The sequence below is a fragment of the Lacerta agilis genome, chromosome 8 (genome assembly GCF_009819535.1).
Source record: "Lacerta agilis isolate rLacAgi1 chromosome 8, rLacAgi1.pri, whole genome shotgun sequence".
NCBI lineage: Eukaryota > Metazoa > Chordata > Lepidosauria > Squamata > Lacertidae > Lacerta > Lacerta agilis.
In genome coordinates this window covers 23,668,906-23,693,620 of record NC_046319.1, presented here as the reverse complement: position 1 = coordinate 23,693,620, position 24,715 = coordinate 23,668,906, and the positions used below count along the sequence as shown (strand labels likewise).

The 24,715-nt window shown below is 46.8% G+C and overlaps 1 protein-coding gene across 2 annotated transcripts; it reads left to right on the top strand.

Moving 5' to 3' along the window:
- Positions 1-351: 351 nt before the first annotated feature.
- RNF207 (ring finger protein 207) lies at positions 352-24,423 on the top strand. Of its 2 annotated transcripts, XM_033156556.1 has the most exons (18): positions 352-518; positions 2,681-2,871; positions 6,091-6,220; positions 7,382-7,526; positions 8,196-8,277; positions 9,328-9,403; positions 10,272-10,397; positions 10,589-10,635; positions 11,408-11,480; positions 12,138-12,206; positions 12,783-12,851; positions 13,628-13,749; positions 18,062-18,254; positions 18,727-18,912; positions 19,040-19,091; positions 20,158-20,275; positions 21,164-21,256; positions 22,194-24,423. In XM_033156556.1, exons 2-18 carry the CDS (start codon positions 2,681-2,683, stop codon positions 22,405-22,407), a joined length of 1,986 nt encoding a protein of 661 aa, XP_033012447.1. In that variant the 5' UTR covers positions 352-518; the 3' UTR covers positions 22,408-24,423. The 2 variants fall into 2 exon arrangements, with proteins under 2 accessions (XP_033012447.1, XP_033012448.1); XM_033156557.1 differs by lacking the exons at positions 21,164-21,256; positions 22,194-24,423 and having other exon boundaries at positions 20,163-20,271.
- Positions 24,424-24,715: the final 292 nt, after the last annotated feature.

The following is a 24,715-nucleotide window of genomic DNA, read 5'->3' as shown; positions in this document are numbered from 1 at the left end:
AGAGAGAAAAGATTTTGTCGTGCTGGAGAAGAAGGGAAGCAGACCGTCAGTCAATAGACATTTGTGCTTGCCTCTTAGTTATCCTGCCTTCCCAGAGCAACAGTCCCAAGGGAGCTGGGGGAGCAGACAGTTTTCTAGCGCACTTCCCAGGAAATGGGATACAAGAGCCGATGAACTTTTTTGCCTCTTCAAAATTGGACACAGCGTCTTCTCCAAAGTACCCATACTTACTGAGCTTCTGCAGAAGAATTTATGAAGTCTGTATTTGTACTGACGCCATGGGTGCACACCTGAAATTTGCCTGCTGTCTTTCAGAAGGAGGACTATTTTGCCATTGTCTCAGCAGCACGTTTTCCCTCACGTTGCTACAATTCTAAACAGGTGGTAATTTGTCTTATACGCTGGTCGGCTGAAAGCTACAGCAATTTTGAACTGAAACAAGTGGGGAGGTGGAGGCAGCAAATCAATCACTTTCAGAAGTGGGCGAAGTGGAGAAGACCGAAGGAAATCTGGAAAAGGTAAGACGTTTCCGCCCTCCACCCAAAATAACAGCATGTCAGAGGTGAGATAATTTATAATTGTAATTATGACACCTACTCGACTGATGCAGGCCTAAATTCATAGGGCCGTTGCCCATGTTAGTCCTCCTCAGACTAACTTGTGTCCATTAATTTTGGTGCATGGCTAAATTCCTGGATGGAATTCTCCAAAGTTACAAAAATTCTAGGTAGGAAGGACTCATACAGGCTCAATGGCTGATAGGGTTTCCTTTAGATCTATTTATTCCTCAGTGTGAAGTTGCCACTCTGCCACACAGCTGGGGAACAACTGACCTAGTAGGAAAGGAAGCGCTCTGGTATTTTCAATTTGCTTAATAGCATGCATCCAGAACATGATGAATCACTATTCACAAAGCCCTCAAGACTTTCCCCCAAAACAGCTGTTTCAGAATGAAACGAAGGGATTAGCATCCACTCTTGAAATATTACCCTTTCACTGTCCATTCATTCTTCACTGGTCTTTGCAGCCCATTAATCCGTATTAATTGTAAAGCTTAAGACTAATCAGATCATGGTTGTGTTTATCTTACATGGGGGGGGTGGCAGGGGGGATGAACACATATGTACTGTAATGTGTGAAAACTGCACACAAGTGTCAATATTGCCTCTATTTATACATGGAAGCCACAGCACATACTGGCTCCCTAAACATGTGTACTTGCAACTGGACAGAAACTAAATTTTCAAACATTGTTTGCACACTTTTGTTCTCTGTCCCTGTGGAGGCATGAATATGACATATTCAACCAGGCATGCTGATATCAATTCCATTGTATTTCTGGGTTCTGCCAGAAGAGGTCACTGTAGAGGCAATGAAACCGTTGCAACCTAAAGATGAACTTTCCAAAGTATACCAAAACCCCAAACACCTTTCATTATATTTTCTTAAGAAATTAAAATATGCTTTCTGGTTCCCCAACATTTTAAAGTTTTCAGCGATCCAGAATGGGAAAGCTGGAAGGACTTGGGATTCTGTTTGGTGTGGGATAGCAATGTGCGTAAATAGTTTTTTCTTTTAAATCACTCTTTGATTACTAGAGTGGAAATATGTCTCAGTTGCTACCTCATTTCCTCTAGCCAGAAGCAAGCAATAGAAAGTCACTGATTTTAGCCTTTACACACACTTGTAATCCTTATAAATGTGTGCGTAACTTGCTATAAATACACACAGTCGCTACTGGTCTTAGAGAATACAATATTTTAATAACAGTTACAGGTAGGTAGCCGTGTTGGTCTGCCATAGTCAAAACAAAATAAAAAATAAAAATAAAAAAATTCTTCCAGTAGCACCTTAGAGACCAACTAAGCTCGTACCAAGAACAAACTTATTTTTTATTTTTTATTTTGTTTTGAATATTTTAATAGTTCAGTGTTGATAAGACAGTAGTGTGCTGCAAGAGAACACATAATGTGATGCAAGAAAAAATGAAATTGTTAAAAGCACCTCTGAGCCCAAAGAACCCTAGCAGCACAAGATGCTGCCTGCCGCATCTCTGCATGAGCCACTGTTCTGTCATTGCTTCTTTTGAACCTGGGTGGGTACCCAAATCAATGACTCCTGCACAAACACTGAGGATGGGCTCCTCTGAGGGCATGCAGTTGTTAAACTCACGCACCCTAAAAGCAGAGGGGTTTATGAGTGGGCCTCCCATTCAGAAATAAAACTCACCTTGGCTATCAATTGCTCCAGGGGATAGGACCCGGACCAATGGATTCAACTTACAAGAAAGGAGATCCCAAGTAAACATTAGGAAGGATTTTCTGGTGGTGATAGCTGTTCAACTGTGGAACAGACTACTTCAGAAGGCGGTGGACTCCCTTCCACTGGAAAATTTTTCGCAGAGGTGTGTGTCCATCTGTCAGGGTTTCTTTAGCTGTGATTCCTGCATTGCAGGGGGTTAGACTAAATTCATTCAGATGTTTGGGAGATCCTCTAATAACCTTGACAAGCCAATGGCTAATTCGCAAAAGGGATGTGTAGGCTTTGAGCTCACACAGAGCTCTTCGCCTTTCTGCTTCCACAGGACTGTGCAATTCAAAAGGGCCGCTTCTTGTTCTGTGGCCAGTCACCCCTCTAGCCTCTCCAGTAACATTCTCCTCTCTCGCCACTACCCTTCCAGATGTCTGGTGGGATTTTCTCCCCCTTGGAGAACCTCTGCGACCTGGACAACGCCAACTGCCACCCACTGGTGTGCTTCCTCTGCCATGAGCAGTACGAACACCCCTGCCTCCTCGACTGCTACCACAACTTCTGCGCCAGCTGCTTGCGGGGCCGCGCCATCGAGAGCCGCCTGACGTGTCCTCTTTGTGGGTAAGGAAGGACCATCTTGCTCCCCTATGGTCCAGAGATGTTGGTGCGATGGGATAAGCAGCCCTTTTAACCGATGGGTTATTGTACAGTACTTCTGCACTAACCTTGTGCTAGTTTGGAGCCCTTTGTGTGCTGCAAGAAATGCATGTAGTAATTTGAGAAATGCATTCAATAAGTAAAGGTTGGCGTGCTGTGAGCCCAAAGGTTCTATCCACAGGGGAGGCTGCCCACTGCATCTCTGCATGATTCATTGCTCTGACCTTGCCTCCTTCCAACCAGTTTCCATCCGGATACTACAGAAATCCATCCAAGCAGCAGGATATGGGCATCTTTGGGAGAGACATGCAAGATGGGCACAGCCTGCAGGTTTTGTAAAGCCCCTGGGAAGACCTCTCTAGAGCACCCCCTCCATTTGTGTGTCTGCCTCCTCCTCACCCCTATCATCACCAGCTGCTCTCCTCCTCCTTGCTTGCCAAGGAGAGACCTAGTGAGCAAGCCGGCCGTTGCATCTACTGTTCTGTGTTGTCTGTATTTTAGAAACCTGCTGCTAATTCTCTCATTTTAAGCTGTTGTGATAATCTGCTTTATTGCACAGTGTGGTGTAGTGGTTAAGAGTGGTGGACTCGTAATCTGGGGAACCGGGTTCGTGTCTCCGCTCCTCCACATGCAGCTGCTGGGTGACCTTGGGCTAGTCACACTTCTCTGAAGTCTCTCAGCCCCACTCACCTCACAGAGTGTTTGTTGTGGGGGAAGAAGGGAAAGGAGAATGTTAGCTGCTTTGAGACTCCTTCGGGTAGTGAAAAGCGGGATATCAAATCCAAACTCTTCTCTTCTTCTTCTTCTTCTTATTAGTGCAATTGTATTTCTACAATTGCCTGGATGTCTATGTTGCATAGATATTATGTTATGTAGCGACATTGGTACTGTCATGCTGAATGCTCACTGGGACTGGTAGGACAGAAAGCAAGGAGTCCAACAGTAGGTGGCACAATAGCCAAAGACAGGAAGAAGTTGAGCCCAGTGACAGGTAGAGCCAGCTCATGGTACCTTTTGTCCCTATCCTCCTCTGATGAGTTCTAGAAGGGCAAAACATGTACAAACTGTCATTATTGTGCTAGAACTTTAGGGTTTTGTAACCCTGAGGCAACAAATCACACTTTTAAAAAGCATCAGACTTCATTGTGGTGTGGAAAGCAACAGGAGACGCACAGAAAATAATGGGATGAACAAATGATCAATGGGGTGTGTGTGTGTATGAATACACCACAAGCAAATGCACGCCGGACAAATGTCCCCTGTGTCATCTCCCGGCAAATAAATCAGAACGGGTGTTCAATAAACATCATCTAATCTCCATGCCAACTTTGTACAAGTAAACCAGAACATTGTCTCAATAAACATATACTGTGGAGGGGCCCTAGTAAATCTCTCGCTAGTGAGAGCCAGGAATAGAATTTGGGAATTAGCGGAAGAGGAATGAGGCATTGACTTCCTAAAAAGGGAAGCCGTGACCAGGCTAATGCCTGGCCTTTGTCTTCAGTTGTAAGACACCCATATCAGGTTTGACCATAGCTGCCAAAGGAATCCCAGGCTTTGTGATTAGCCGCCAGGGACAGAAAGTGGGAAATTGGAGGGGGTTCTTAGAGTCCTCTTCAACATTATGAAGAGCCTCATTTCCCCGCTTTTGGGATGAACAATGTCAGTTTGTCTGTTTCCCCCTGCCCCCCCCCACTGGAAACCAAGGTGCAAATCCACACCTCTCTCGCCTCTGTGCCTCTGAAACATGAAGCCTCCCATCACACAATGAGCTTCAGGTGCGAACAGCTGCTGAGCTGAATGTCTCCCCTTTTAGCTCCAGAGGAATGCAATTCGGCAGAAGGAGGGGGGGGGGGGAGAGAGAGAGAGAGAGAGAGAGGGAGGGAGAGGGCGAGGGAGAGGGAGAGGGAGAGGGAGAGGGAGAGGGAGAGGGAGAGGGAGAGGGAGAGATACTTGGCCAAATCAGGCAAAGGCGAGCAACAGGTGGGGGAGACAAATGCAACCCACCCACCATCTTTTTGTAAAACACTCTGAGGGGTTTTTAAACAATCAAGCCATGTATACATGTTATGAAATAAATAAATAAAATTTGCTACCTGAAATAATTTTTTTTTTAGATTATTCATTTACACACCTGGTTTTCCTATCCATAAGGAAATTGATCTTATACACATGTTTGCTGAGAAGCAAGTTTCATTGTGTTCCATGGGGATTATTTCCACCCACTTAGCTCTGAGGGCTCATCCGAAGGTCCCTTCTTCTTCTGCATTCGTGACGAGTTACTCTCAGGGTGTTTTTGGAACAGTCCTACGTGATCAATACCTGCGTATATTTTTTGGACAGTCACACTGCTTCATTTCCAATCAGTGCATAACCCACAACTTCCCGCTAATGTCCTATAATGTTGTTGTTGTTCAGTCGTTCAGTCGTGTCTGACTCTGTGACCCCATGGACCAGAGCACGCCAGGCACTCCTGTCTTCCACTGCCTCCCACAGTTTGGCCAAACTCATGCAAGTTGCTTCGAGAACACTGTCCAACCATCTCGTCCTCTGTCATCTCCTCCTTGTGCCCTCCATCTTTCCCAACATCAGGGTCTTTTCTAGGGAGTCTTCTCTTCTCATGAGGTGGCCAAAGTATTGGAGCCTCAACTTCAGGATCTGCCCTTCCAGTGAGCACTCAGGGCTGATTTCTTTAAGGATGGATAGGTTTGATCTTTTTGCTGTCCATGGGACTCTCAAGAGTCTCCTCCAGCACCATAATTCAAAAGCATCAATTCTTCGGCGATCAGTCTTCTTTATGGTCCAGCTCTCACTTCCATACATTACTACTGGGAAAACCATAGCTTTAAATACAACAAATATTCTGGGGTTTTGCTTATTTGCCTCCCTCTGGGTGGCAGTAATGTGGTAGCACTGGGAAGCATCACAGAGCAGAATAAATCCACCACAGACGCAGCATTATTCTGCCATTAACTTTTTAGCTGTGATTCCTGCATTGTGGTGGGTTGGAATAGAAGACCCTTGGAATCCCTTCCAACTTTACAGTTCTGTGATTCTGTGTTGCAGGAAGTGCCCAGTACAATAAAGCACCACATCTCAACATCCTTGCTTGAGTCTTTCTGTATTATTTTGACATCGTCTTTCCCAGGGCTTCCTCTTTCTCCCTGTGTCTTCCTTCTGCAGCCACCAGTCCATTGTCAAGGGGAATGGGCTCCCTCCAGAAGACCGGCTCCTGAAGTTCCTGGTGGACAGCTCTGGGGACTGTGAGGAAGAAGTCCAGTGTGCAAATTGTGACCTGCAGAGTACAAAGCAGGTAAGCAGAGAGGGCAGCAAAGAAGGCCTTTGACGGTCAAGGCCATTGTGTGGGATTCAGCCAGAACTAGGAGTGGGCAAATCTGCCCGTTTCATTTTATTTGCATTTCTAGTTTTGTCCAGTCTTTGTTTAGTCCTCCACATTTCCACACCAGTGTGCAATTTTTAAGAAAAAAAAATTATCTTGAAAATTCATCAGCTTTTTAGTGTGCATTTCTTCTAGTGCTACACCTGCCTGTAAGCAATTCTGCATACTATACACATTTTTTGCAAAGCCACTCTCCCAAATATAATGCATTTTTGTATGTTAATCTCACTTAATATATGCATTTTTAACATACCCCTCAACTGTCCTACTAAGCAGAACATCCCGTAATTACAGAAGCCATCCTGGCTTCCGATTGGATCCTGGGATGCCCCATTTTGGCTTCCATGAGAGCATGGCCCCAAAAGACACACATCCTCTGCGACATCTTGGAGGGTATGTTTTAATGTGCACTTTCCCCTAGTCCAAGTATTTCTGTACTCACTTCTTGGCTGGACACCTGCATTGCAAAATTCAGAGAAGTGGGAATTTCAAAGGTACAAGTTAGGTAAAGGTAAAGGTACCCCTGACTGTTAGGTCCAGTCGCGGATGACTCTGGGGTTGCAGTGCTCATCTCGCTCTATAGGCCGAGGGAGCCAGAGTTTGTTCGCAGACAGCTTCCGGGTCATGTGGCCAGCATGACTAAGCCACTTCTGGCGAACCAGAGCAGCACACGGAAATGCCATTTACCTTCTCGCCGGAGCGGTACCTATTTATCCACTTGCACTTCGACGTGCTTTCGAACTGGTAGGTGGGCAGGAGCTCGGACCGAGCAACGGGAGCTCACCCCGTCACAAGGATTCGAACCACCAACCTTCTGATCGGCAAACCCTAGGCTGTGTGGTTTAGACCACAGCGCCACCCGCGTTCCTTAAGTGCAGGTTAGTTAGGCTCAATCAAATTTCTCCAGCCCTTTCACGAAAAGCAGTCAAAATTTGTCAAACTGCTGTTTTAAAAATTGCCTCTGTGTTGCAATCTATGCTGTGGGGCTCATCCTAGGGCACCCACTTCTGCCACTGAATAAAATGTTCTGCCAACCAGAGCTTTGCCCTCTAACCCCCCCCCCACCTCCCCCAGGACTTGGACGCCATGTATTTTTGCAATACCTGCCATCAGCCTCTCTGCTCCAAGTGCCGTGAGGAAACCCACAAAGCCAGAATGTTCTCCCGCCATGAGATCGTCTCACTGACCAAGCGTATCAAAGACATCCACAAGAAATGTTGTAAGTGTCTTTCCCATATGGGCAGCTGTGCCTTCCTTAACTTTCTGGAAACCAAACCTTAGGAGAAACGATCGAGGGAGTTGGGTTTGCTTAGCCGAGAGAAGAGAAGCCTGAGAGGGGATAGGGTAGTTTTTTCTTCAAATATCTAAGGTCCATTACATGGAAGATGGAGCAAGCTTGTTTTCTGTTGCTTCTTCAGAGGGGAAAGACCTGAACAAATTGATTCAAATTACAGGGAAGGGGATTCTGAATAAACATGAAGAACTTTTCGATATAGCTGTTTGATAGTAGAATGGGTTCCCTCAGAAGGTGGTGGACTCTCCTTCTTTGGAAGTTTTTTTCTTTTTTGTCTATTTTACCCCCCAAGCTTAAAAGTGACACCTGTGTCGGGAGCCAGTGTGGTGTAGTGGTTAAGAGCTGTGGACTCGTAATCTGGTGAACCGGGTTTGCTTCTCCACTCCTCCACATGCAGCTGCTGGGTGACCTTGGGCTAGTCACACTTCTGTGAAGTCTCTCAGCCCCACTCACCTCACAGAGTGTTTGTTGTGGGGGAGGAAGGGAAAGGAGAATGTTAGCCACTTTGAGACATCTTCGGGTAGTGATAAAGTGGGATATCAAATCCAAACTCTTCTTTTTTTAAAAAAAAAGTGATACCTGTGTCTCTTCCAGCACTTCACGAGGAACTCTACATCATGTTCTCAACAGAGAAAAAGTCCATGCTCTGCATCAACTGCTTTCGGGACATGCCCGTGTGAGTTGCTGTTATTTCATATCTATATCACGAGCTATCAATGGGCATGGCTTTTTGCAAGAAACCGGAAGAGAGGTCCATGCTCTGAGGCTGAGCTTAGCATCTTGAGGGGTTCTCCAGATGTTTTGAACTGCAATTCACATCAGCCTAAGCCAGGCTGCCAAAGTTTGGTCTAAAGACTGATAGCAGGGAGAGAACAGAGAAAGGACAAAGCAGTAAATATGCTCTTATGTAGATTTAAATCTCAGTGCAGCTGGGGAGAAGTTGAAGACTTCATGGACCCAGAGGCGTAGGAAGGTCAGGTGGTACCCGGTGCGGAAAATTTCTTGATTTTTTTTTTTTTGCCTGCAAAAATAGTTTTATGTTATTTCATATTTTCTTACAAAGTAATGTGGATTCTTAGCCTCTGACAATGAGTAGGCGACTATAGACAGATACTTAAATCTACAGGACGGATTGTGTTTTGGCTTGTGTTATTTTATTTATATTTATTTATTGTTTATTTATTTATTTAATAAAAATTATTTTTAAAAAACCTGCAAAGTGGTTTACCAAAACAAAACAAAAAACACCACAGCAGTAAAATCAAGAAAAATTAACAATCCTACTTTAAAACATACAAAAGCTAAAATATTAAGATTAAAATTACTTCAACTTCCTAAGCATCTAGGTATGCTTGCCTAAAGAAGATTGCTTTTTAGCTGGTGCCCGAAAAGAGTCTAGCAAAGGCATGTGCTTTGTTGAAATTTCAGCCTTCACGAAATAGGAAAATGGCCAAGTAAACAGATCTTTTCTTGGAGGAGGGTCAAGATATTAACTGATATGCATGAAATTTCATATGTAGCTATATAATCTCTAGTGTAGTAAGAAAAGATTTTTGGAGCAGGCATTTTTTTAAAAAAGTTTTTTTTATATATATCAACCGCCCTAGTAGGGCAGTAATTGTTCCTTGAAAATTTGTCATCCCCCCTCCATGATGGCAATATACTCCACTGCTGACCCACAGCGCTTCCCCTCTGATACTTCCTTCTCTGGTCTTTCCTCCTCCAGGGAGAGTCGAGCGCATTGCATCGATATTGAGACTGCTTATATGCAGGGCTGTGAGAAGCTAGACCAGGCCGTGATGGTGGGTATAAAAATTCAAGAGGTTTCACTGGGGGGGGGGAGGGGGCTGTGGCTGGGAGACGCTTTATCTTGACACAACCTAGGAAGAAACATCTGGTCACAGTTATTCCTAGATCATCTCGGAGCAGGCCCAACCTCCCTTCTGAGTAATACCCCTCCCCACTCCCCCACTATATTTAAGGATCTGGTGACTTCTGTTTCAGTGTATCTGAAGAAGTGTGCATGCACACGAAAGCTCATACCAAGAACAAACTCAGTTGGTCTCTAAGGTGCTACTGGAAAGAATTTCCTATTTTGTTTCGACTATGGCAGACCAACACGGCTACCCACCTGTAACTGGAGCTGTGTGAATGGTTTTTCTGGGCAGGACACTTAAGGCATCTGTTTTGTGAATGGGCTCCAGGATGAGATTTGGGTGAAGCAGCTCAGAATAACAGAATGTACATCTAGGAACCTTTGATGTAAGTTGTTTTTAGGGGGGGGGTTAGAATCAGCCTTTGCCAACCTGGTGCCCCCAGATGTTTTGGACTGCAACTCCCACCCTCTGTGCTAGCTGGAGCCTACGGGGTCTGGTAGGACCCAAATTGATGGATTCAAATGACAAGACATTCTGACAGGAGGACCCATTTGACCGTCAGAAGGCAATGGACTCTCCTTCATTGGAGATACTTAAGCAGAGGTTGAGCGGCCAGTGTCAGGATTCTTGAGCTGTGATTCCTGCATTGCAGGACAGCTGGACTAGATGATCCTTGAAATCTTTTCCGATGCTGCAATTCTATGATTCTGACCCTTTCCATGGGGCCTGCTCTGCTCTCCTGTTGATAACGCCTGCAGTTTTCAACACTCGCCTTTTCTGCCCTGCAACTCAGGCTGTGAAAGAGCTCCAGACATCCACCAGGGAGGCGATAGTGCTCCTCAAAGCCATGATCGAGGAGGTCCGCAACAGTGCGGACGAGGAGGAGACATCTATAAACTCGCTCTTCAGCAGCATGCAGGTGAATTGGGGAAGGGAAGGGGTGCTTGCAGCCTTGGTGTTTGAGTCTGCCTGCAGGGGGTGCTCTCTGAGGCAGCAACCTACTCCCTGGAAGCCCAGTTGTGGCGGAGGGGGGAAGGCCGCCTAGCGCTTGACGTGAGGAACAGTCCATCTCTCTCTCTCTCTCTCTCTCTCTCTCTCTCTTTTCCGCAGGAGAAATTGGCAGAGCGGAAGAAGATGCTTTTGAAAGTCGTTCAGAGGTAAAAGTGTTCCCGTGCTCAAACTCCTTGCTACACTTCCTGTCTGATTTCCCCCCATTGGCATAAGAGATGCAGGAGTGTCTCGGGGCTTAGCCAAACAAAACTTTAGTGTAACGACAACAACCCACATAGACCTTGCTCATGTGTTGTGAAGGATTTATTCAGGACAGATAAAAAGCAAGGACCTTCTTCATGCAGCACGCAGTTAAAACTTTGGAACTCCCTCCCACAGGAGGTTGACCTCTGTGAGAAAAAGGATGCTAGGCTTGATGGGCCTTTGGCTTGATCCAGCATTGGCTCTTTTTAGGGAGGTCTATTGTCACAGTAGAACTTCCATGCCCAGGGACAGCCTACCTCTGAATACCAGATAATGAGGAGCAACAACTGAAGAGTGCTCAGGTCCTGCTTGCAGGCTTCCCATAGGCATCTCGTTGGCCACTGTGAGAAGAGGATGCTGGATTAAATGGGCCATTGGCCTGATCCAGCAAGCTCACCGTACTTTCTTATCTTCTTAAGAGATTTCCTGGAAAGTGCTGCCATCCTTCTAGTCTCTTACCTTAGTCCTGTTTTTATGGGCAAGTACGGTATTAACAGGAATGGAAGTTTCTCTGGCTGCCTCAGATGCATTTTAAATATCACCGGCTAGGACATCTCAGGTTCATTACCACCTCTCTAACTGTGGAGCTCTCTCATTTTGTGCATAAGCAGCCTTATAATAGGATTGTTGTTGTTGTTGTTGTTGTTGTTGTTGTTGTTATTTGGTCATTTCCAGCCAGTATGAAGAAAAGGAAAAAGCCTTCAAGGAACAGCTGGCACACCTGGCATCTTTGCTGCCCACCCTACAGGTAAAGTCGGGAGGGTGGCCATTCCTCCCCCTCCCCCCCAAAAAAGGAAGGCTCTCTGCAACTTAACAGTAATGTGGCAGGCAAGAATTCAACAGGCACCATCACCATATCTCAGCCCTGCTTACCTTACAGGGTGCTTGAGAGGATAAAACGACGGGTGCTTCCTTGAGCTTGAGGTAGGGAGGGAGAAAATTTAAGTACACAAACAAAAATACACCCAAGGAGGAGTATTTTTTGGCGGAGGAGAAGACAAGAATCCCACTTTCTATATTTGTATTGCATTGTTTAAATCTATAGTGCGTAACCTTCAAGGTCAGGTTAGGTACCATCGCCCTCGTTTCCTAAGATTATGTAAGTCAAGTTTTGCCAGAGTTTGAGGGCACTTGGAAGTCTCACGAGATAAAACGTAGAATGGCAAGTTGTGGTCTTTGTTGGACTGACACCGAAATTGAGTGAGGTTTAGGTCTTCATGGAGGATAAGCAGTCTGAGGGAGCCCTGTCTCCCAACCCCAGAGGGGAGGAGGCATATATAGCCCACTCAGTGGTGAGAGAAACGCCCTTGGCACATGCTCAGAGGCCCTCTCAGTGCCTCTGCTCCAAGCACTTATAGTTTTGGTATCTGCAGAGGTGTCACATTTCCTTTCCTCTCCTCTTCAGGTCCACCTGGTGACGTGCTCTGCTTTCCTCAGCTCTGCAAACAAGGCTGAATTCCTTGATTTGGGATATGTAAGTCATCACCCCAAATTCAAATACCACACCGTTATCACAGCTGCCTCTGTGGGTGCTCAGATGAGGCGCAAGGCCCTTCTTGTGAGTTTGCAGGGCAAGAAAAGCACTCTGCAGCTGCTCAGAAGCACCCGATGGTTATTAATCTTTGCACTTCCATCAAGAAAAAGAGGATAGGGCCCTGCCCCAAGGAGTTTACAAACTAAACTTTGACACAGGGAAGGAAATGGCAGCTTGGGGGATCAGGGGAGGAAAAGGTGCATTTATTTCAGCTATGCAGTCATAGCAACAGCAGCGTTTGAGGGCTCAGGGGTTATGCCAAGGACTCTGGTGATTTGAGAGGGGTTACAAAGAATGAAGTCATTAAGGAGATCATAGAATTGCAGAGTTGGAAGGGGCCCCAAGAGTCATCTAGTCCAACCTCCTGCAATGCAAGAATCACAGCTAAAGAATCCCTGACAGGTGGCCAGGTGGTTCTTGTTCTTGACCAGAAACAGCCATTGGGCAGGGGCTGCTTTCACAACGGAGGGCGGCATTTCATAGAACTGACCAAATCATCCACAATTCTGTTTTCAGCAACTGATGGAGAGGCTGCAAAAAATCGTCAAGCTGCCCCATCGACTGAGGCCCTCCCAGACGAGCAAGGTACAAGTTTCTGCTCTTCCCTGCTGAGCCAACCTAGCAACTCCAGGCACCCGGAGAGCATTTGAGCAAATGTTCACCCACCTTTCCCTCTGGGGTCATGCCTGTTTCATCTATCAGTTCTTCATGGGAAGGTCACCCGGCAAGCCAGACATAGTCTGCGCCATGAGGTCTAGCGGCACACCTGTAAAGCCAAATTTGGGCGTTTGCTTTAACTCCAGGTTCTGTACTTGAGGCGTCCCAGAGTTTTGTGGGAGACAAAGGTGAGGCTGCCTACACACCACAGATGTGTCTTTACAGACAAGACCCTCTCCTGGATTGCACCCCCTTTCCACAAGCCTCTGAGGGCGAAATAACTATCACAAGGTCCCCTCTGCCAAATGCAGACTATAGAAGGATTGCAAGGAAGGAGGCAGTCTTTGAGATATTTCTGAGTCATTTAGCTTCAAATACTAATGTGAGCACCTTGAATTGGCCCCGACAACAAATTGGCAAGCAGTGCAGTTGTTTTTAAACAGGGGTTATATTGAGATCCAAACAGAACCTCAGCCAGTAATCCAACCACTGCATTTTGGACCACTTGAAGTTTCAGAGTCGCCTTCAAGGGCAGCCCCAAGCAGAGTGTATTGCAGTAATCTAATCTGGACTATGGTGGCCTCATGTTTACCTTGACACATAGTCCTGTCCAGAGTGTCCTCTTATATCCGCGTGCAGCAGAAGGGCTTGCAACTCTGGGTGCTTTCAGAATGACAACTTGTCTTAATTGGTTTCCCTTCCAGATCAACACGGAATACAGAGCTGAGTTTGCCCACTGCCTGGAGCCCTTGCTGCTTCTAGCGCCCCGTCGCTCCGTGGTGGTGAATGGAGCAGGCATCGGACCTGGGATGAGCAACAGTAACATGTAAGCTGCTCCTGAGTCCTGCTTCATCTGTGGCAACCTTCCCCAGATGTTTTGGACTACGAGTCCCATCATCCACTGCCAGCAAACACAGGCAATGGCTGATGGGAGTTGTAGTCCAAAAGTCCTAGAGGACACCACATTTGGGAAAGGGGGATCTGTGAGGAGGGAAATGCAGTGAAGTATTTTTAAACAAAGGTGGATTGTGCAATGCTGAATACGGGTTGGAGACATTTTGAAGCCCAAATTTCTCTTGCCTGCCTTTGAGCTGGGCACCAGGCACCCTTGGAGACAAAAACAGCTGTCCTGATTAGCGAGCAGATCAGATGGGCTGGCACTGCCAGTTCCAAGAAGCCAAGCTGGCTGGTTGGGAGGCTGTTGCGTCACAGAGTCCCAGTGCAGCTGGCACCCGATCAAACACAGGAAAACGAAGAACACTGTTTCTGTTTCTTTGGGCTGTGGAGCAAGGAAACTAGCTTGAGCAATTGTAGCAAACAGGCTCATGGGATGGGGCAGAAATTTGATTCTGTTTGCATTTAGATGCGAATTTACCTACTGACTCCTCACTTTGTGAAACAATATGTGAAAGAGGCCATCCTCCAAAATTTGCCCTCCTTTGAATTTTGCCATTCCCCAGCAGGCATTAAAAGTATGCATTAAAATGCACATATTTGTAAAAATAACATGTGAAAATGCATTATATTATGGGGAACTGCTCTGCAAACAATGCAGAGAAGCATGTGCATATAAGGAGAAATTTGCACCAAAGTGCTGATGAATTTTTTTGAGGACTTTTTTTTTTTAAAGTAAACTGATGTGGAAAGATGTGGAAAGAAGAGAAACTGAAATGGACGTATTTGCCCATCTAGTGAAGACTTGCTTGAAAATAATCCTTTCTGTTCTGGCAATTTCCTTTGCTAGCCTTACACACACATTGCATCTCCAAATGTTGCTGAATGCATTTGGAGTTGGTGTAGCTCTTCTGCAACCAGCTGCACTGCAAAATCAAACATTTTGGTAAGAATATTCTTAGGCGGAGGGTGGGTGGGGATAAGCTACCGGTAATACATCTATTGTGGCTTTCACTGAAGGGAGTCCATAAGCATGTTAGCTTCACTGCAGCCTTGTGTCTGCTGCAAGAGACTTAAAACAGCTACACTTGTGTCAGCTTAAGAAAAGAAAGAAAACTTTTTGGTCAGTTAACATAACTGAAGGCAAATAAGTGACCTCCATCCTGGCGTGTTCATGCATTTGGGGTCCTGATCCCTGCTGTGCAAACAAGTATTTGAGGGCTGCTAGTTGGGAAGGGGGAAAACGGGAGACTGGTGTGACAGCCACGGCCAACTGTCTGTTTGCACCATACTGCAGCCTCCAGGCAGGAACAGTCTACCTGAGTGATAAGAACTTTGGAAACCCAGCCATTAAACTATGGAACTCTCTCCCACTGGAGGCAGTGATGCCCACCAACTTGTGTACCTTTATAAGAGGATTTGGCAAACTAATTCATGGAGGAGATGGGCTAGTGATGGCTACTGGCCAGGTTGGCTCTGCCCTGAACAAAAGTTGCTGGAAGCCCCAGGAGGGGAGAGTACTGCTCTTGTGTTCGGATCCTGCTTGCTGGTTTCCCATAGGCATATGATTGGCCACTGTGAGAACAGGATGCTGGACTAGATGGGCCATGGTCCTCATCCAGCAGGGCTCTTTTTAAAGTTCTTATTTGCAACAAACCCACCACTGATTCCTGGAATGGGGTAAGTGGTGTCGGCTGAGGAGCCTCCCCCAGGTATCAAAACATCCTATTACAACTATAGTACTTGGGTCTGGAATGGCCGAGAGCCCCAGAAAATAGCAACACCCCAATGCGTCTTGCTTTTGGCGCTCAGCTAGCGCGCCTGTTGCCGTTGTCTGCCTGACCACCTTCATGCCCCAACCTACTTGAGAAGCAGGTGGCAAACCCAGTGGATCCTTGCACACATCCCAGCCTGCCTGGCTAGCAGTTTGCCCGTCCCTATTTTTATCAGAATTTCAGAGAACTCTGCAAAGCACATTTCCCTGGCACTGGATATATTTAGGACCATTGACATCACAGGCCCCTCCGTTCTGGTGCAGCTGATTGCTGTGCAGGCAGGGACGGCCCTCTCCCAAAGCACTGGTGGCAAAGTGATGGGTTGGGCCGGGGGTCTTCAGCATCCCCTTTCCCTCCAAAGGGAAACTGAGGCTGAGAGCATTGGACTGGGAGTGCCAAGTGCCCGGCTGAGGGGAAAGGCCGAGTGGAATCTGCAGGGAGTCCCCATCTGCCGGTCTGGATGAACCTTCTGATCCGTAAGTGGCGATCTGAGCATCTGTCTTGGCTGCGGGATGAGTCAGTGGGAAGGACTGTCAGGCTGCAGCCAGGCTCTTTTTAATTTGGTCGTGTGTGGAGGGTCTGTTACATCACAATCAATTGGCAGATAGTCCTTTACTGGTGTAGATGGACCAGTCTTTGACTTGTGACGCTTCCTGGTGGGTTGGTGGCACAGCTGTCAACTTTTCCCTTTTCTTGCGAGGAATCCTATTCAGAATAAGGGAATTTCCCTTAAAAAGGGGGGAAAGTTGACAGCTATGGTTGGTGGGTGGGTGCCGAGTATGTGTGTGATAATGATTAATTTCATTTATAGATTGCTCTCTGTGCAGCGTATCAAAGCCAATAAAAACATACATGAAATACATTGCATATTTAAAAGCAGCTTTAAAATCACTGCATGTCTTTAAAAAAAAAAAAGTCAACACATTAACATATATAGAAACACTTTCAAATCCAATACTGCGATATTGCAAAGGGGCTGCTGAGATACCACAAAGGGTGTTGCTACTCAGTGGTGTTTATTATGGGATGCATGCACATTTCCCCAAGTGTCAAAACACCGTTGCCATCAAAAAGCCAGTTTGTATTGCTCACGGACTACCCATTTAACCCAGATTTACATTTTCTTGGAAAAATTACTGTTTGCCAGTGATCCGCTTGTGATATCTGCCTGGCTTGTTTGCTATATGAAACCCCTGTCTGGAACCAGCCTTGGTCATCAGCAATAGCTGCTTCCTTTTGTTTTCATCAGATTTCCCTTGGAAAAAATAACTCTGGATTAACTGGTGGTGGTGGTGGTGGGATTTGGGCTGGGATCTTGACGATGACGTTGTGTGGCTACTGCCCAAAACTGACATGTGCGCAGACCATCCTTCCCACAAGAGGCGACATAATCAAAGCTTATGAAATAATGCGTGGAGGAAGTGAATGAAGGAAAGTTTTCCTCCCTCTCTTATACTGTAACCCTAGGAACTTGTGGGCACCCCCCAATGAAGCTGAATATTAGAAGGTGCAGGACAGATAAAAGAAAGTCCTAATTCACAGCGCAGAGCTTAACTGTGGAACTCTCTCCCACAGGAGGCCGTGATGGCCACCAACCTGGATGGCTGTAAGAGAGGATTAGACAAATTCATGGAGGAGAGGGCTATTGAAGGCTACTAGCCATGATGCCTATGCTCTGACTTCATGGTTAGAGGCAGTGATGCTTCTGAATACCAGTTGCTGCAAGCCACAGGATGGGAAAGTGCTCTTGTGCTTGGGTCCTGCTTGCTGGTTTCTTACAAGCATCTGGTTGGCCGCTATGAGGACAGGATGCTGGACCAGATGGGCCATCGGCCTGGTCCAAAAGGGCTCTTCTTACGGCCTTACAACACACACCTTCTGCAGAAGCAGCCTTGGCACATCTTCAAACACACTTCCCCCCCCCCCTTAAGCAACACACCTGATGATTAATGTAGTTGTTGTTGTTTAGTCATTTAGTCGTGTCCAACTCTTCGTGACCCCATGGTCCAGAGCACGCTAGGCACTCCTGTCTTCTACTGCCTCCCAGTTTGGTCACTCATGTTGGTACCTTCGAGAACACTGTCCAACCATCTCGTCCTCTGTCGTCCCCTTCTCCTTGTACCCTCCATCTTTCCCAACATCAGGGTCTTTTCCAGGGAGTCTTCTCTTCTCATGAGGTGGCCAAAGTATTGGAGCCTCAGCTTCAGGATCTGTCCTTCCGGTGAGCACTCAGGGCAAATTTCCTTAAGAATGGATAGGTTTCATCTTCTTGCAGTCCATGGGACTCTCGAGAGTCTCCTCCAGCACCATAATTCAAAAGCATCAATTCTTCGGCGATCAGCCTTCTTTATGGTCCAGCTCTCACTTCCATACATCACTATGATGAATGCTGACATCCAAAGCCATTCCCTTCTGGAGCCTCTCGCTTAGGGACTCCTCTCTTCAGCTGGCTCCCTCTTCTTCCTCCAGGATGTCCGGAGGTCCCTGCTCCAAGACCCTCCTCGTGTCTGGCTGCCCCTCTACCTGTGAAAAGATGTCCCTGGCAGGCTCCCTGGTCCGGAAGCCCACCATGCACCGGTACATAAGCACCAAGGTGCTCCTGGCTGAAAGTGGAGAGACACCCTTCACTGAGCATTGCCGTAACTACGAGGACATGTATCGGGTAAGGATGGCTGGGCAAGGGAGAGGCTGCTCTCGCTCTGTCCCTGGTGGTGGCCCTGGGCATCCACGGGAGCAAGCAGTCACCGCTACTGGGGGTGCTGCTCAGCCTTTTCTGTTCCGCCAAGCCTATGCAGGAACTTAAGAATGCATTCTTCCACAATTATTATTAATTAAATTTGGGTACCGCTCTTCACTGGTATTAATGAAAACAAACATCAGTTTTAGCTTTCTGTGCTTTTAATGTTTGCTTTCAGGTTTAGTATTGTTGCAAACATCTCATATGTTTTTTCTAATATAGTGGTATAGAAATATGTTTTACAAATAAAAAAAATAGTTAAGTCATAAATTCCCCCACCCCACCCCTCCGGTTTGGCAAAAAGGGAAGTTTTCAGCATTCTATTGCTGATCCTTCCGCCTCGTCAACTGGAGCCTTTCGAACTCGCTTCCTCCCTCCCTCCCCCGTGTTGCTGCAGGCCCTTCAAACAGAGATTCAGAACTTGAAGGATCAAGTGCAGGAGCTGCACCGTGACCTCACCAAGCACCATTCCCTCATCAAGACGGAGATCATGAGCGAGATCCTGCAGAAGTCGCTGCAGATGGACGTGCAGATTGCTTCAGAGTATTCCTCTGTGGAGATGATGCGGAGCGTGTTTGAAGAGGTACGCTGACTTTCTCAGGCTGCAGAGTCCAGCAGCAACTATGCAATCACAGTACACACACGTGCACAAAATCCCCCCCCCCCACTTGAGGAGCATGTGCTGATAACTCCGACTTTGTGTTTTGCAGACCTGGGAAGAAACCTATCAGCGAGTGGCAAATGAGCAAGAGATTTATGAAGGTGAGCACAATATGAACTTCTCTGAAGCCATCCAGCCCCACTGATCAGTGGTTGCTGGTAACCTTTTTGACTCGGTAGGGCTGCAGTATTGTACCTTGCTGTTTTCAGCACAGCAGGACTTGTACAGCTGTTATGTAGGAAGGTGTGCCATTGCACATGTGCAGAGTGCCATTGTTTCCTCCTCTCTGAAATACAAACCATTGATTATTACTCTGTACATCTATGGACGGGAAAAGAACTTCCATGTAAGAAGGCCAAGTACACTTTTCAGAAAAGACTGACTCCATGCCTCTTATTTAGAAACGTAGTCATGTCACATAAGGTTTTGAATTCGTGTATTGAGAACCACAAGCTTAACTTGAGTCAACAGTGGGATGCAGCTGCAAAAAGAAAAAAAAGGGGAAAAAAGCTAATGCGATTCAAGGCTGCATCGACAGAAGTATAGTGTCTAGATAAAGGGAAGGAATAGTACTGCTCTATTCTGCCTTGGTCAGACCACACCTGGAGTCCTGCATCCAGTTCTGGGCCTCACGGTTTAAGAAGCATATTTACAAACTGCTAAGTGGGCAAAGGAGGGCAGCCAAGATGATCAAGGGTCTGGAAACCAAACCTTGTGAGGAACAGCTGACAAAGTTGGGTATGTTTAGCTGGGAGAGCGAGAGGAGATATGATAGCCATCTTCAAATAGCTGAAGGGTTGTCCCATGGAAGATGGAGCCAGCTTGTTTCCTGCTGCCCCAGAGGACAGGATCCAAACCAATGGATTCCAGTGACAAGAAAGGAGATGCCAAATAAACACCAGGAAGGACTTTCCGACAGTAAGAGCCATTTGACAGTGGAACGGACTCCCCCAGAAGGTGGTGGACTCTCCTTCATTGGAGGATGGATGGCCATCTGTCAGGGATTCTTTAGCTGTGATTCCTGTACTGCAGGGGGCTGGGCTACATGACCCTTGGGAGTCCCTTCCAACTCTACAATTCTATGATTCTGTGTACCTATGCTTATCGTGTGAAAGGGCCAATCCTTTGGGCTTGACTGACTTAACGCCAGACTTCCTTCTCATGCAGCACAGCTCCATGATCTGCTGCAGCTCAAGCAGGAGAACAGCTACCTGACAACCATCACCAAGCAGATCGCCCCCTATGTCCGCTCCATCGCCAAAGTAAAGGAGCGGCTAGAGCCCAGGTGAGGAAGCCGGGAGCCCGGTCCACTGCTGCTTTCCTGCTCCGCTCCCAGATCCTGCACAAGGTTGCCTTCAAAAACCTCCACTGCCTTATCTCCAGAGGGGAGGATCGGAACCAGTAGATTCAAGTGGCAAGGAAGGAGATTCTGACTAAACATTAGGAAGCCATTCATCAGTGAGAGAGACAACCTTGGAAGGTGGTGGAATCTCCTTCATTGGAAGTTTTAAAAGCAGAGGTTGGGTGGCCATCTGCCAGGGGTGCTTGAGCTGCGATACCTGCATTGCTGGTGGTTGGAATAGATCAGGCACGTCCAACAGGTAGATCGTGATCTACCAGTAGATCACTGGATGTCTGTGGTAGATTACTGGCTCCCCCCAAAGAAGCTCAACAACTTTGGCTCCCCTAAATAAAGCTCAATATTTTTGCCCTGTACCCCCAAAAACTGGGGCTTTCCTTCTCCCTAAAAGAAAAAGCTGAACAACTTTGATCTGAATGCTTAAAAAACGGGCCTTCCTCCTCCCCAAAAAAGGTGAACAACTTTGACCTGAACCCCAAAAAAGGGGGTAGATCACTGCCCGTTTATTACTCTGTAAGTAGATTGCAGAGCTTGGGAGTTGGCCACCCCTGGAATAGATGACTTGGCGCCTGAATTGTAAATCCCCATTGTGCTTCATAAAACTCCCGTAGCTGAAGGAATATGTAGTCTGGCAGAGGGATGATCAAGCCTTGTGACTCTGTGAGGGAGGAGGGACCCTCTTGTTCTCCAGAAATCTCTCTTGCTCCTACCCTGCCAGGGTGTATGGTTTTAATCAATAGGTATTTGTGATACATGTCTTGAGTCAGCTGCCCCCATGCCAAAACCCCCAACTCAGCCCAAATGTCCCTGCAGGTTACAGGACACAAAGGAGGAGAGGAATGGCCAGCCAGAGAGCTTGCTGAAAATATACGATGAGAGCCCAGAGGCTGCTGACGTCCAGCACAGGTATCTGATCCATTTCAAGTAGCAAAGGATTTTGGTTCTATGTTGATGCCACAATACCGTAGGAGCAAAAAAGGTTAATATTCAATCTGTTCCGTTTTCCAAGTGGTCGCTCCTCAGGGGATGCAGATTAACTAAGTGACCTGGTCAGTCAGCCATCAGTTTTCGCTTGGGAGGGAAAATACTTGATCTAAGAGGCTGGTTTCAAAGGTTAGCACTAGTGCCACTAGCAGTTTCATGCTTCAGTGTTAAAGAGACAAAATCATGGAGGAGAGGGCTAATCAAGGGCTACTAGTCATGATGGCCATACTCTGCCTCCACAGCTGGAGGCAGCAATGCTTCTGAATACCAGTTGCTAGAAGCCACAGGAGGGGAGAGGGCTCTTAAGATTCGGATCCTGCTTGCAGGATTCCCAATGGGGCACCTGGTTGGCAACTGTGAGAACAGGATGCTGGACTAGATGGGCCATTGGTCTAGACCAGGCTTCCTCAAACTCAACCCTCCAGATGTTTTTTGGCCTACAACTCCCATGATCTCTAGCTAGCAGGACCAGTGGTCAGGGATGATGGGAATTGTAGCCTCAAAACATCTGGAGGGCCAAGTTTGAGGAAGCCTGGTCTAGACTCTAGCAAACTCTTATAAAGTTCTTAAGAGCCTTGCTGGGCAGACTAAAGGCTGCCTTGTCCAGAATCCTATGCCCAGTAACATCCATCCAGATGCTTCTGCAAATTCTACAAGCTGGTTCCCCAGAAACTGGTAGACTGCGCAAGAACAGAGAGGTTCCATTAAGCTATCAGAGCTACTAGCCTTCGATAGGCCCATCATCCAGCAGTTTACTTAGTTAAAAAAAGCTTGCCATTTATTTAGTGATAGAAAAGCCAGGGCTTGTTAAGAGTTCCTAGACCATTCTTTCCACCCACTGTTATTTCTCTCTTCTGAGGCCTGATTTGTGCAGCAGCCTTGAGGAACAAGGAGCCTCGGAGCCCAAAGCAGAAAGCCAGATTCTCAGCCCAGCCGCAGAGGACCCCATGCTGAAAACGAAAGAATATTACAGGAGCAAGCAGAAAGGCCAACCTGAGAGTCCCCCGCAGCCACCGGGACCTCGCAAGACAGCCAAGGAGGCGGATCAGGAAACAGAGCTTCTCCTGTGCTGAACTGCACTCGCAGTCTTTCTGAACAAAAATGTTCATGTACGGCATAGCAGCCTCTTTTCAGTGTGGTGTGTGCTCAGAAAACCATATATATTCTGCGCTAAGATAATCCTGATTCTGCAATGCCTAAACCATGCAAAACTGCGGGATTGATTTTGTGTTATTCTGCAGGGCTTCTTTGTTGTTGGCACTTCCAGAGCCCAGCAAGGTGTGGGCTAGTTAAGAAACAATGGAGGGTGCAGCAGTGGGAATCTTAATTCCTCCAGCTTCTACCAAGTATCGCCTGCGTTCTTTCAGCCGTGCCTCCCACATCAAGGTCTAGACAGGCACTGGCTTCTCAAACAGCCAAACCGAGAGAAAGTCTGGGCTTCTCTGAGAAAAGCAAAATCCTCCTAGACTCCCAAGTGTGTGGATTTTCTGCACCTGCCTGGAACCATGCAACTGAGAGGCATAAAATGTTGTTGTGCAAAACCAGCATCTCCTATTATTCAGCTACACCCTTAAAAGCCAGTTCTCCAGATACAGCCGTATCCACTAGCACACTAGAGGTTGGGGCACCCTCGGATACTGAGAAAAACATTCATTCAGCAATTCTTCTGTATGGCTTAAAGTACCTGTGTGCAGAAGAGGCTTGCCCACTGTCTCTCTGTGCATGATCCCCCATTTTGGCCTTGCTTATTTCCAGTGAGCCTCTCCTGGGGCCTAGCAATCTTGCCATGTCTCCTGAGCAGATGTGGTGACTGCCTGCTGTTGCTGAACTATGGCTCCCATCATCCCAAGGAAACATGGCCCTTGGCCAGGGTGCATGGAGTAGTAGTTCAGAAACCTCTAGAGAGCCCCCAGCTGTTCTGGGACAATGTGGTTAAATGATCCAATCCCTCCAGAGAGAGCAGAATTACTTTCAGAGGAGCTCATCTATTGCACCTCTGCAGCAGTCACTGATGTGGGCTGGCCTCCTTCCAAGAAGGTAACTCGCTCTCTGAAACAGGGACCTCCAAATGCTGCTGGACTCTCCACTCACATAGTCATCCCCGATGTGTGTCCAAGTTTAATCCGGGGGTGGAGGACATTCCTCTCATTGCAAGGCCAGGAAACACTCGCTTCGATGCAAATATTTTCCTTGCCTTTAACGCTTATGGATTTTATTAAGCAATCTTCACAAAATGCATCCCATATGCTCAGTATGATAATTAAGGATGTGCATTTGTACTGTTGGAATTGGGGTGCGTGTGGAAAAAACTTACCTGTTTTCTGTTTAAAGACAGATGGTCCTGATGTAGTGCCTAATGGCATGATGGCTAGGGATGATGGGAATTGGGAGTCCAACATCTGGAGGGTTGCAGGTTCCCAATACCTGCCAAAATGGTTTTAAAATAAGAGGGCCCCTTCCTTGCCCACCAGGAATTACAATACAGGGTTATTCCCAGTCATGCATTATGAGGGGGAGACTAGAGTGCAAATCCCCGCTTGGCAACCTTGGGCCAGTCATCAGCTCTCACCTACCCTACCTCACAGGGTTGTTGTGAGGCTCATATTAAGGGCTACATACACTACCTTGAGCTTACTGGTGGAAAGGTGGGGTTGTCAATGCAATAAATAATTATGATCTAAGAAAGGGGCGCTGTCAACATCTGCCAAAGAATAGAGACTTAAAAATATTTTATTATTATTCTTTTAAAAATACAAGAGAATGGAACTGATCCTCTGTTTGGCTGGTTGCCAGCCGACTGCTCCAAAGGGACTGGAAAGTAAACAAATGCCTCTCAGCTTCCGAGGTAACAAAGCAAAGAACAGCATGATTAATTTTCAGAGGGAATCTCAGGATATTATCCTGGCAACACAAACTGGCTAGTTACCAGGGCAGCCGGGGGCGGAAGGGGGGGGGGAGACAGACCTGTGTGTATACCATGATTTCTATAAAAATGATGCTAGGATTATACATCCAAAAATTCATTCTAATAAAAGCTGTATTCCACAATCCATACAAATTACACTGATTTGATTAAATGTGCATACTTTTTTTAAAAAAAAAATTGCTTCTGCATATTACAGATATTGCCTGCATATTACAGATATGGACATGAATTTTGACCGGGGAGAGCTTACAGGTCTGAAGTAGGAACATAGGGTGCAACCTGATACTGCTTCAGATCTTTGGGTCAATCTACCTCGGTACTGTCTACACTGACTGGCAGCAACAATCCAAGGTTTCGGGCAGGGGACAGTCCCCAACTGGTGACTGAATATGGGGCCTCCTGCATGCAAAGCACAGAGCTATCCCTCAGCTGCAGCCCCTTCCGTACAAAGCAGG